Source organism: Staurois parvus, unplaced genomic scaffold (assembly GCF_062004578.1).
Source record: "Staurois parvus isolate SC_StPar_1 unplaced genomic scaffold, SC_StPar_1.0 ptg000839l, whole genome shotgun sequence".
In the NCBI taxonomy this organism is placed as follows: Eukaryota; Metazoa; Chordata; class Amphibia; order Anura; family Ranidae; genus Staurois; species Staurois parvus.
The window spans coordinates 2,767,193-2,781,004 of record NW_028318635.1 but is presented as its reverse complement, the minus strand read 5'-3'; the positions used below and the strand labels follow the sequence as shown (position 1 = coordinate 2,781,004).

Below are 13,812 nucleotides of genomic sequence, written 5' to 3'. Positions count from 1 at the left end.
TATCAGCATTATCAAAACGTCAAGTGTGCATGGGGGCTGATAGTGTGGTGGGCAATTTAACACTTTGTGGGAACTGACTAAATAACATCTCTAGTGACACGAATACAGTCATCAGTGCTAAAAATATACACGGTTACTGTACTAATGAAACTGGCTGGTAAGGGGTTAACATTGAGGGCCAATCAAGGAGTTAATTGTGTGCCTAGCAAGTGTTAATGTGTTTACTGGGCAGCACAGTGGCTAAATGGTTAGCACTTTTGCCTGGCAGTACTAGGGTCGTTGGTTTGAACCCCAACCACGGCACCACCTGCCTGGAGTTTGCATGTTCTCCCTGTACCTGCGTAGGTTTCCTCCAGTTTCCTCCCACACTCCAAAGACATGCAGGTAGGTTAATTGGCTCCTGTCTATATTGGCCCTAGTATGTGTATGTATGAATGTGAGTTAGGGACTTTAGATTGTACACCCCTTGAGGGTTAGGGACTGATGTGAATGTACAATATATATGTAAAGTACTGCGTAAATTGACAGCGCTATACAAGTACCTGAAATAAATAAAATAAATACTGTGTGCTGTTTGTACTATGGATTGATTTATTTCTTTTTCCTGCTTAGTTTCTTAGAAAAGAAACACCGAGGTCACTCCCTTTGTATAGAGCTGTGTGTGCTGTTTACGAACACAGAGCTCTAAGCTGTGATTAGACACAGCCGATCAGCAGGTCCAAGCCACGAATCATTGCCCAGGATCTGTTTATGAACTCCTGCTGTGTCAAATCACAGAGGAATAGGCAGGCAGGGGCAAGTGCGCCCCAAACTCAGAAACTTGCAGCAACATACTAGTAAATTGCGCTGCCTGTAGCTGCCACATGTACTTTTACTGTGGTGGGTCAGCAAGTAGTTATGAGTGATTGTTGCTGAGTGGAAACACTGAAAAAAACTTGAATGCTGAGCAACAAATCATTTTAGGAATTTCACTGTTAACAATCCCATAAAAAAATAACCAGAATTTTTTTTAGCGGCAAACTGCTGGAACAAAACAGAGGGGCAATCACTGTGAGAAAATCCTGTGTGACATCAGCCTCACTACTGGCAGAGAGAAGGATGAGCTAAACTACTGAGAGAATGACTTTAACCTTTCTGCTGTGAATTTTGAGGAGGAATTGCTCCACAATACCTGAAGCTACAGGAGGTCAGTGAGGGCTTCTTTCAACCACTTGACCCCTGGAAGAGTTTACCCCCTTCATGACCAGTGCATTTTTTTTCTATTCAGCACTGTGCTACTTTAACTGGCAATCACAAGGTCATGCAACACTGTACCCATATGAAAATTATATCATTTGTTTCCACACAAATAGAGATTTATTTTGGTAGTACTTTACAGCCACTGGGTTTTTAATTTTTTGCTTTGTAAACAAAAAAATACAGAAAGGTTTGAAAAAAAATGTTTTCTTTGTTTCTGTTATAAAAATTTGCAAACTAATATTTCTTCATAAATTTAGGCCACAATGTATCCTGCTACACTTCTTTGGTAAAAATAACCCAAATCAGTGTATATTATTCAATCTGTGTGAAAGTTATAGAATTCACTAACTATGGTGTACATATCTGAAAATTGATCAATCCTAATGTACTGGCGGCCTATCTGATTTGTTGAGGCCCAAAAATGCCAGGACAGTACAAATATCCCCCAAATGACCCCTTTTCGGAAAGTAGACAGTCCAAGGTACTTGGTAAGAGGAATGGCAAGTTTCTTGAAGTTGTAATTTTTTTCAAACAATAAGAAATTAAAGAAAAATCTTTTTTTTTTTTACAAATTTTTTTTTTTTTTTACATACTGACAACAGTGCAGTACAGTGTCATCATATGACTAACGTGGAGGTGACCAGGGATACTGACTGGTGACAGTATGTAGAAAAAAAATTAGTAGTTCAGTTATCACCATAGTGACACTGTACTATGCTGGGGAGGGTTGATTAGGGTTTGTTTTTTACACTATTACTGCTTATAACAATGATGATCAATGGCTTTCATTCATGATTTAGTGTTTACTGTTGTGATTGGTCGTAATTGATGGTACAGGGTGCTGTGCTTGGCCCACGTACCAAGTGATCACCTGTGACCAATCATAGCATCTCAAAAGTAAGCAAAAAATGTCATGCATAAAAGACGTTCATGAGTGTTGCACACATTGTAAGCATGCGATTGCTGTGATTGGTCATTTGAGTGGCCTGTTACAGAGCATCAGGGGGGCACACTAGTGCGCATGTGAGCTAGCCTGTAGCTGCTGCGCTTCCGCAGTACATGTACTCTGGGTGGGCAGCAAGTGGTTAAACTCATGTACAGCCTGTTAAGAATATGCAAAATACTTAATTGTTCATAAGCAGGCCCCAGATTCAATTTAAAGCCCGTCCAATGGTATAATGCTATATTGCAGCTTGGAGCGGTGTGCACAGGCACTAACAGACAATCAGCATCTATGTCTGCAGATATGTACAGGTTCAGGTTCAGATGTAGAGATCTTCAAGTAAGCAGAGGATAAGAGTTACTGAGGGGTAAGCATTTCTGTCGCTCCTGGTGGTCTCAGAGCTAATTTAGGTGCGGGGTTAGCAGAGGAGAGGATATTGGCTATAGCTGCACAGTTGTCGTTATCGGTGGTAGTTTTCTTGGCTGTGGTAAGACTGACTCATGGTTAGCATCAGCAAATGCAAGCTAGTATGCTCACTCATGGGCTATAAGAGATGGTTTTGTCTGTTGGATCATTTCTTATGTCTTCTAATATCTATGGCTAACATAACAATAATGTTAATAGTAGTTTTACCCCCATGGTTGGATATTCTCTGTGAGTAATTCGTTTCCTACTGACCATTCAGAATCAAGTTGGTTAAGATCAGGCTTTTGAACAATGATGTTGAATAACTTGATCTAGTCCAGATGAGCGCCTCTGAAGGAACCTGATCATGTGTTTCGGTCGACCTCGAAATCCTCTTTTCAGCGCATGGAGGACAACCTTCAATTGATAAACATGGGTGGACAGAGAATACCACATAAGCCACTTGTGTCAAACCCAAGGCCCGCGGGCCAAATCTGGCCCTCCAGGCCATTTTATGTGGCCCTTGCACCCATCCTGAAGGTACCCCCTTGTCTCGACCTCGAAATACTCTTTTCAGCGCATGGAGGAAAAACTCCAATTGATAAGCATGGTTGGACAGAGAATAACACATAAGCCATTTGTGTCAAACACAAGGCACGCGGGCCAAATCTGGCCCTCCAGGCCATTTTATGTGGCCCTTGCACCCATCCTGAAGGTACCCCCTTGTCTCGACCTCAAAATCCTCTTTTCAGCGCATGGAGGACAAACTCCAATTGATAAGCATGGTTGGACAGAGAATACCACATAAGCCACTTGTGTCAAACACAAGGCCCGCGGGACAAATCCAGCCCTGCAGGCCACTTTATGTGGCCCTTGCACCCATCCTGAAGGTACCCCCTTGTCTCTGCCCCCACCTTGTCTCAGCAGTTGGCAGTAGAGAGAATAGAACTCTGCCAAATCCTGTACCTCTCAGTGCACCCGCAGCACCCCCTCATCTCTGCCTCCCCCTCAGCATTCAGCAGACTCTGGTAACTGACTCCACTCCTCCTCTTGTCCTCCTTCAGACCCTGCACTTTCTGCTTTCCAGCTCTGCCCCCAAAGGGGGTGCACGTTGCTGTTAGGGAGGGTGTGGGATTCTTGACATCTGATGTAATGGGGGGGGGGGGGCGGGGTGCTCTGGACATCAAGTCTTACAGATACTATTGGCCCTTTTAGGGCAACCATAATGCTGATACGGCCCGCGATGAAATGGAGTTTGACACCCCAGACATAAGCCAAGCATTCTCATTTCATCCTAAATTCAACTACCCCTGTTCCTCCCCACGTTATCTCTTGTGATCAACAGCTTGTACACAGTGAGAAAGTCAGATGACCGGGGATTTGCGATAGGGTGACTGAAATAAATACAGCATTTCACTTTTTTTCCCAACAAACTTGACCTCTGCATTAGAGGCTTGCTCTACTCATAATCAGATACAGATCATGGAAGAGGTTTTCCCAGCATAGTCTGCTGCAAGTATGTATGTATTACACATGTCTATAGACATGTAAATCACATACATTAGTTACATGTATACACTTGAGGGGCTGTGATATAGGAGTTGATACATTTTTTAGCCAGTGTTTTGGGTGGTAGAAGCTCACATTTGTTAAAGAGGAAGTTTAGTGTATTTACAGTAAGCACATACTGTACACCTTCAACAGGACTTTCAGATTTGAACGTGCTTGCTCTGTCATATTCGTGTCGTTTTATTAAGGCTGCATTCACACGTGGGCATTCTGAATTGCTTTGATTCTGCAGGGGATTTCAAAATGCTCTGCTAAAATGAAAAATCATGGAACCATGTGTTCAAGTGTCATTCGTTTTAATGGCAGCTGAAAATGCAGTGCATTCCTGCAAACTGCACTGCGCAAAGCACGCTGCCCAAAAGTTCCTGAGCTTCTTTTGAGCGATACACATTGCCTGTTGTGGCTTGTCGTGATTTATCATGCAACAATCGTGGCAGAACTGCACCGCATTTTCAGGTGCCATTAAACTGAATGACACCTGAACACGTGGTTCCAGGATTTGTCATTTTGGCAGAGCGTTTTGAAATCGCAGGTAGAATCACTGCAAAAAACATCCATGTGTGATTGCAGTCTAAGTGTACAGTAAAGCCTTCTTAAAACAGAAGGTATTCACACAGTTCATCACATATCCCAAAATAAGAAGAATATTCCTCATTTCAGGACAGTGGGCACTGTCATACAAAGCCTTCCTTTATGCCCCAAAAAGCCAAATGCTAATCTAGAACCACTGGTGTATAGAGCACATACAGCCTAATATTATCCAGCCATTTATTCCGAACTGCAAACAGCTGTTTTAGGATATTAGATATCATCAGTGTAGTGTGTAGAAACCATGGCTTTTATGGAGTACACCTTGGAATCCAATGAGTCAGTATTGTCATACAGGTTAAGGTGAGAAGGGATTAAAGAAATCAAAAAGCCCTTGTTCTAAATACTGCATTGTACTGTAGACTCAGTGTAGAGCTTCTATGGAAGAGGGAAACAAAACATTTTTAGTGCAACAGTATTCTAGCTCCTTGTTTTTCTGTGATAATATAGTATTACCATGTAGAGCAGAACAACAGGCTCACTTTAATGGTGACCCCCACCAGCTGCTGTTACTCTGGCCACTGGGAGAGTAGAGGAAGCCCCAGGTAAGGTACTTGTAGCAATCCGGAGCATATACAGGATGGAAGACTTTATTCTCTCCACCATGTGGCAGCACTGGGTGCTAGGGTGGCCAAGCACCAGCACTGTCACATGGCGGGAAGGGGAGCGATTCATATGCTCAAAGACAGGGGTCCTCAAACCTTTTAACCAGGGGGCCAGTTCATGGACCTTCACACTGTTGGGGGGCTGGACTATAGTTTGAAAAAAATATGAAAAAATTCCTATGTACACTGCACATATCTTATTTGTTGTGCACAAAAACAGGAAAAAACAATACTTAAAATGCACTGTACACTAACGCACTGGACACCAAAATGCACTGTAACACACTGGACACCAAAAGGCACTGCATACTAACGCACTGGACACCAAAATGCACTGTACACTGTAACGCACTGGACACCAAAATGCACTGTAACACACTGGACACCAAAATGCACTGGACACCAAAATGCACTGTAACACACTGGACACCAAAAGGCACTGCATACTAACGCACTGGACACCAAAATGCACTGTAACGCACTGGACACCAAAATGCACTGCATACTAACGTACTGGACATCAAAATGCACTACACTGTAACGCACTGGACACCAAAATGCACTGTACACTGTAACGCACTGGACACCAAAATGCACTGTAACGCACTGAACACCAAAATGCACTGTACTCTGTAATGCACTGAACACCAAAATGCACTGTACACTGTAACGCACTAGACACTGCAATGCACACTAACGCACTGGACACCAAAATGCACTGTACACTGTAACGCACTGGACATCAAAATGCACTGTACTCTAACGCACTGGACACCAAAATGCACTGCACACTAACGCACTGTATTGTAACGCACTGTATTGTAACGCACTGTATTGTAACGCACTGTATTGTAACGCACTGTATTGTAACGCACTGGACACCGTCCCAGCACTGGACACCGCAACGCACTGGACACCGTCCCAGCACTGGACACCGTCCCAGCACTGGACACCGTCCCAGCACTGGACACCGTCCCAGCACTGGACACCGTCCCAGCACTGGACACCGTCCCAGCACTGGACACTGTCCCAGCACTGGGGGGTGCATTACGGTGTCCAGTGCGTTACAGAGTACAGTGCATTTTGGTGTCCAGTGCGTTACATAGTACAGTGCATTTTGGTGTTCAGTGCATTACAGAGTACAGTGCAATTTGGTGTCCAGTGCGTTACAGTGCATTTTGGTGTCCAGTGCGTTACAGTGCATTTTGGTGTCCAGTGCGTTACAGTGCATTTTGGTGTCCAGTGCGTTACAGTGCATTTTGGTGTCCAGTGCGTTACAGTGTACAGTGCATTTTGGTGTCCAGTGCGTTAGTATGCAGTGCATTTTGGTGTCCGTTGTGTTACAGTATGCAGTGTATTTTGGTGTCCAGTGCGTTACAGTATGCAGTGCATTTTGGTGTCCAGTGCATTTTGGTATCCAGTGCGTTCGTGTACAGTGCATTTTAAGTGGTGTGCACTGGACACTGTAATGCACTGGACACTGTAACGCACTGCACTCTAATGCACTGGAAACCAAAATGCACTGCACACTAACGCACTGGAAACCAAAATGCACTGCACACCATAATGCACTGTAACGCACTGGACACCAAAATGCTCTGTAACGCACTGGATACCAAAATGCACTGTACACTAAAATGCACTGTACACTAAAATGCACTGTACACTAAAATGCACTGTACACTAAAATGCACTGTACACTAAAATGCACTGTACACTAAAATGCACTATACACTGTACTGAACTGTACCTGGTGTGCTCTTCTCCTCCTCTCCTGTTGCTCCTTTGGCTGCAGAGAAATCAGCCTAAATCAGGGGGTGATTCTTCACCAGGCTGCAGCTTGCTGGGTCCTCACGGCCGAGGGCCCAGCGAGCAGCGTAGCTATTTACTGGCGTGTTTTGTTTTTTTTCCCGGCAGGCCAAGTAAATGACTTTGGCGCCATAGTTTGAGGACCCCTGCTCAAAGACACAAGGACAAGATGGTTTTCTTAGCTTTCTGAGGCCCAATGAAGCATTGGTAGAGAGCAGGCAAAAACAGTACGTGCTGTTGGTGGGGTCACTTTTAGGCTCAGTTTGCACTTGCAGTTGGGGGCCAGTAAAAACAGGCAGGTAAGCTAAGTTTTTACTAATCACCCCCCTAAGCCCAAAAGGCAGGTGGTGCAGGTTTATAGTGATAAAACAGATGTCACCACATGTCAAACGCCCTCTTACAAGTGATCCACCACGCATCACTCTTCAGACGGCTAACGCATGTGTAAACCAGCTCACACAGTGAATATGTTGCTTTTGCCCTGTATATACAATTTGATTTCGGTAACATTTTATAAGATTGTCTTTAGGTGGAGAGTTACATATGTGGCTAGATGTTACATTGTGGTAAGCTTACTGCCCTCTGAAAAGTGACCTGCAGTAGAGTGCTTTTTCAGAGGGTGGAACAGCAGTGGTTAGCAGGTGTTTTAGAAGGCAGTAATGCCACTTGACATATTTTTACTTTTTTGAATTGCCGGCCGACAGTTTTAAATTGCGGGACTCCACTTTTTGTTTGGCTCACAATTGCGCTGCAACCCCAATCTACAGGCCATGGTATGTATAGAAGCCTGTCATGTTAGAAAAATCTGTTTTTACCGCCCCCTGGTCACCAGTGTGAAAGAGCCCTGAAAACCATGTATGGCAAAGCGTTATTCAGTCAGAAATCCTAAAGTTAAAGACTAGCATATTGAAAAACAAATAAACCACTATCTGAGGAGATACACACACACACACACACATATATATACACACACATACATACATACATACATACATATATATATATATATATATATATATATATATATATATATATATATATATATATATATATATATATATATATATATACACACACACACACACACACACACATACATACATATACACACACACACACACACACACACACACACATATATATACACACACACACACATATATACACACGCACACACACGTGTGTGTGTGTGTGTGTGTGTGTGTGTGTGTGTGTGTGTGTGTGTGTGTGTGTGTAGAATACAGGAAGAAAGTTACTGGTTTAATAGAAATGATTTGTTTTTCTGTGATCAATCACACAATTTAACAGATACAAGAGAACTTGTGTATGCAATTAAAATTATACAAGCTATGGCCATTTGCCAAAAAGTATTAAATAGCACAGATGACTGAAAAGGACAAAAGGATTTGTGTTATAAAACAGACTTTGACATGCCAAGGATCCATTGGTTAGCTGTGTGGGTGCAATTCTGCCATCTTTGTTTACCCAGCCCACTCGGTCACATTGTATCTCATCACAAACCACTTATGCTAACAGGGTGGTAAAGGAGAGGAAGACACAAGGCCACATCATACACACTGAGTAATCTCTACAAGCACTACAATGATAACACAGCCACAGATGGTTACACAAGTGTTTTCCAGACTCTCCTATTTACTGACCTTAGACAAAATTAGAAGTACAATGAACACTTGTACAAGCAGCTTTTGTTGGAAAGATCTTCTGGCTCATGGAACAGGCATGCAATTTCATCTCCCATGTAAAGTTTGTAAGGTGGTAAGATCAGACACAAGAGATGAAAAATAGATAACATGATATATATATGATAATTATCATATGGATATGCAGGATTAGATTTTTTTTTTTTTAAATAAATACACACTATTACTTGGGCTGGTAACTTCATATAGTTGTGAATGCAACTTTTTATTTGTACAGAGCTGCATTATAGCATAATGTAAACAAAGTAAGCAATATCATAAACCAACACATGAATTAAAAAGACCAACGGGTTATTAGTCTGGTCAGTGGTCTCCAAACTGAGGCCCTTTGCTTGCCTTTATCCGGCCCTCGAGGTACTATTTCCCCCACTGACACCAACAATGGAGCACCATTCCTCCCACTGACAAGAGTGATGGGGCACTATTCCTCCCACTGATGACAATGATGGGGCATTTTTTACTCCCAGCCCCTCTAAAGTCTGAAGGACAGTAAACTGACCATTTGTTTGGAAAGTATGGAAACCCCTGGTCTAGGTTCACACCTGTGCATTTTCTGCAAGGCGTGTTTGCACGGACACAGCAGTCTATTCATTTGAAAGGGCTGCTGTACCTGCAAAAAATGCAGGGAAAAGGGAACCCCACCCATTTCTGGAACCACAGCCGCTTGGAACCGCATGGTACACACACATTTCTGCACACAGAAAAACATTCCGAGTTTTCTGATGCATGAAGGTGTCATTAGAAATAAATTGTATCCGTGTACGTCTGCTAAACAGCAGAACATTTTGGATACAGGTGCAGAAATGCTTTCCTGCACCCACAATAGTGTGAACCAAGCCTTAGGGAGCTTACAAACTCACATTCATACATACGCACGCAAGGCCTAATTTTGGCAAAAGCTGATTAACCAACCAGCAGGTCCTTAGAGTGAGGGAGGAAACCAGAGAACCCGGAGGAAACCCACAGACAGAGAGAGCATGCAAAATGCATAAAGCTGTGTGGCCTGGCTGCCTGTGTCCTTACAACCACTGACACTGTGTGAGCCAGCTGCCTGCACCCAAACCAATGACACAGTGCGGTCCGGCTGCCTGCACCCAAGCATCCAATGACACTGTGCGGTCTGGCTGCCTGCACCCAAGCATCCCATAACACGGTGCGGTCCAGCTGCCTGCACCCAAGCATCCCATACCACGGTGCGGTCCAGCTGTCTGCACCCAAGCATCCCATAACACGGTGCGGTCCAGCTGTCTGCACCCAAGCATCCCATAACACGGTGCGGTCCGGCTGTCTGCACCCAAGCATCTCATAACACAGTGCGGTCCGGCTGCCTGCACCCAAGCAACCAATGACACAGTGCGTTCCGGCTGCCTGCACCCAAGCAACCAATGACACAGTGCGTTCCGGCTGCCTGCACCCAAGCAACCAATGACACAGTGCGGTCCGGCTGCCTGCACCCAAGCATCCAATGACACGGTGCGGTCTGGCTGCCTGCACCCAAGCATCCCATACCACGGTGCGGTCCAGCTGCCTGCACCCAAGCATCCCATACCACGGTGCGGTCCAGCTGTCTGCACCCAAGCATCCCATAACACGGTGCGGTCCGGCTGTCTGCACCCAAGCATCTCATAACACAGTGCGGTCCGGCTGCCTGCACCCAAGCAACCAATGACACAGTGCGTTCCGGCTGCCTGCACCCAAGCAACCAATGACACAGTGCGTTCCGGCTGCCTGCACCCAAGCAACCAATGACACAGTGCGGTCCGGCTGCCTGCACCCAAGCAACCAATGACACAGTGCGGTCCGGCTGCCTGCACCCAAGCATCCAATGACACGGTGCCGTCTGGCTGCCTGCACCCAAGCATCCCATAACACGGTGCGGTCCAGCTGCCTGCACCCAAGCATCCCATACCACGGTGCGGTCCAGCTGCCTGCACCCAAGCATCCCATACCACGGTGCGGTCCAGCTGTCTGCACCCAAGCATCCCATAACACGGTGCAGTCCGGCTGTCTGCACCCAAGCATCTCATAACACAGTGCGGTCCGGCTGCCTGCACCCAAGCAACCAATGACACAGTGCGTTCCGGCTGCCTGCACCCAAGCAACCAATGACACAGTGCGTTCCGGCTGCCTGCACCCAAGCAACCAATGACACAGTGCGGTCCGGCTGCCTGCACCCAAGCAACCAATGACACAGTGCGGTCCGGCTGCCTGCACCCAAGCAACCAATGACACAGTGCGGTCCGGCTGCCTGCACCCAAGCATCCAATAACACAGTGCGGTCCGGCTGCCTGCACACAAGCATCCAATAACACAGTGCCGTCTGGCTGCCTGCACACAAGCATCCAATGACACAGTGTGTTCCAGTTGCCAGCACACAAGCAACCAGTGGCACAGTGCGGTCCGGCTGCCTGCACCCCAGCAACCAATGACAACGTATGGTCCGGCTGCCTGCATCCAGTGACCTTGTGCAGTTTGGCTGCCTGCATCCAAGCAGCCAATGACACTGTTGTGGTCCAGCTGCCTGCACCCAAACAACTAATGATACTGTGCGATCCAAGCAACCACTGACACTGTGTGGTCCGGCTGCCTAGGCCCAAACAACCAATGACACTGCCTGCAGCCTAGCAACCATTGATACTGTGCAGACCAGCCACCTGTGTCCTGACAACCAAATGAAAAGACAGAGGTGGTGGAGAGAAATTGACACTCCCCTTCCCCCTGAATACCTAGTGATGGTGCTAAGAACGGAGAAGCACCTGGTTCCAAGACAAGTGCTGTCAATCACAGCTAATTCAGCATTTGTCTCCATGCTAGATATGGGGAAAGACAGTGGTCAGAGGAGGGGGTATGCTGACAACCATACAACCTCAGCAATTACAAAGTGCCACATGCACACTGTCACCGTTGGGACAGGAGAAAACAAATAAATTATTTGCTGAGACTTTTTAACAGCACAAGACAATTTGAAATTCTGTCTGTGGCAACAACAACATAGTACCACTACAAAAGTATACATAAGTAGTAAGTAAACCAACTTGAAACTTAATTGCAGCTAATCACTGTAAACCAATAACCTAGATTGTAAGCTCCAAGGAGCAGGGCCCTCCTATCCCTCTTGTAGTGAACTGTATTGTTGCTGTATTGTCTCCCTTTATATTGTAAAGTGCTGAGCAAACTGTTGGTGCTATATAAATCCTGTATAATAATAATAATAATATTCTGTAAACCTGAAAACATAAGAGGACGGTGGTTTTTGCCCTGCAGCACAGGGGTCCCTGGTATGAATACCCTCAGAGATGGAGGAATCCTCTTGTGTGGATGATCAGCACTGCCAGGTATAACCAGCAGCACTGATCAAGTGGAAATTTTCCAACAGGACGGTTGTACAGAAGTTGATTAAAAGATGGACTTCTGTACACCTGCCCTGCCCATACATGAATCATGCTGAACTGGGTGAACTTTATTAATGTATGGCTGGCTTTATGGACCTTAGATTGTGGGCTCCTTGAGAATATGAACTAGTGTGAAGGTACAATATGTGAAGCACTGGATAAATTGTTGGTGCTGTATAAATACCCGTAATCGATAAATAAATTGCATGAGTTAGATAACAAGACTAAACATTGTTTATGTTGATCACCCGTCTCCTGAAAACCAACATAAATGACCAATTCCACCCTGTAAATGGTCTGCGATGAGGCAAGGATCCCCATGGGGCACAGAGATGGAACGTGTTTAGTAGCTATTACTGAATAATTGAGTTAACTGTTTAACTCTTGATAGGCTGGCTGACGTCGAAGTCATTAGTGGAGCTTCAGCTCATCTTCTGACAAAAGAGAAAAGTAAACAAGGATCTGGAATCCATGACTTTCCACACAATGGCAGAGCCGAGCGAGTGGGGAGACAAAAGCTCCAAATAATATCTGTGCACATTTCAGCATGCTCTGGATAGACTGCCACTCCCCCTTATCAAAACCCAGCCATTGTTCCCAATGGATGGAGAACAGTTAGCTGTACCATCCAACACAAATACTCTCCGAATGCAGAATAAAAACCCGATGATGAATCCAGAGGTGACCCCGCACCTGGCCCAGTGTATAGGTGATAGGTGACCATCATAGGTGACCATCAGATGTATGGACTGGGCTCTGATCACACACTAGGACCTGTCATCAGAATGGGAAGCTGTGTCCCAGCACACCCAGGCACCCTGTATACTGTGCCATCACCTGGTCCATTCATTCATGTGGGTGTCATGTGCCCCCCCCCCCCCAGCACAGCTCCCTATAGAAGAAGAAGTCCACACAATGCCATCAACTTCTCCTGCCCACAGATCGGCCAATGCAGCCCCCCCCCCCCCCCCCCGTACCTGGTTTTGGAGGAGAGGAAGGCAAGTTTGATCAATCCATAGGTAAACAGCTGGATGTTCTCCTTGGCTATGCTGGCTACTTTTAGCCTGTGCTCTAGAATATGCAGTTCCATCGTTTTCTCCTTCTCATTTGTGGATCATCTAGGAGAGGGCTGCTTGTCTCGTCTTGCTGGGACCGAGGACGGATCGGACTGGACGGGGAACACGGACACTGGCCGGGGAGGGGGAAGGGGGGACAAGCTGAATGAGTTCAGGAAGACTCGGGAACAGCAGCGGCTCCGGAGCGCAGAAAAGCAGCTGCTGCTACACTGGAACAAACAACTCAAGCCGCTCCGCACTGCGCCTGCGCCACGGAGCCACGAGCATCACGGGAAGTGTAGTCCGGCCGCGGGAAGGAGCTCTGCCTCTGTCCATAGACATCTACTGGCACATTGGGACCTGCTGGGTCACCCTCTACATACAGCGATGGTGACACCCTGTCCTCTTGTGTTTTATTGACCCTGCACTTATACTACACTGCATGCAAACATCAATAAACAAATCACCTTGAAAAAGTGTTTAAGT

The 13,812-nt window shown here is 45.8% G+C and overlaps 1 protein-coding gene across 1 annotated transcript in view; it reads right to left on the bottom strand.

Annotated features, from left to right (window-relative positions):
• CASTOR2 (cytosolic arginine sensor for mTORC1 subunit 2) overlaps positions 1-13,579 on the bottom strand; it is a 208,499-nt gene extending 194,920 nt beyond the window's left edge. The window contains exon 1 of the mRNA XM_089655384.1: positions 13,249-13,579. Coding sequence (XP_089511510.1) covers positions 13,249-13,361 — 113 coding nt within the window. The 5' untranslated portion in view covers positions 13,362-13,579. The remainder of the gene's footprint in view (positions 1-13,248) is intronic.
• Positions 13,580-13,812: the final 233 nt, after the last annotated feature.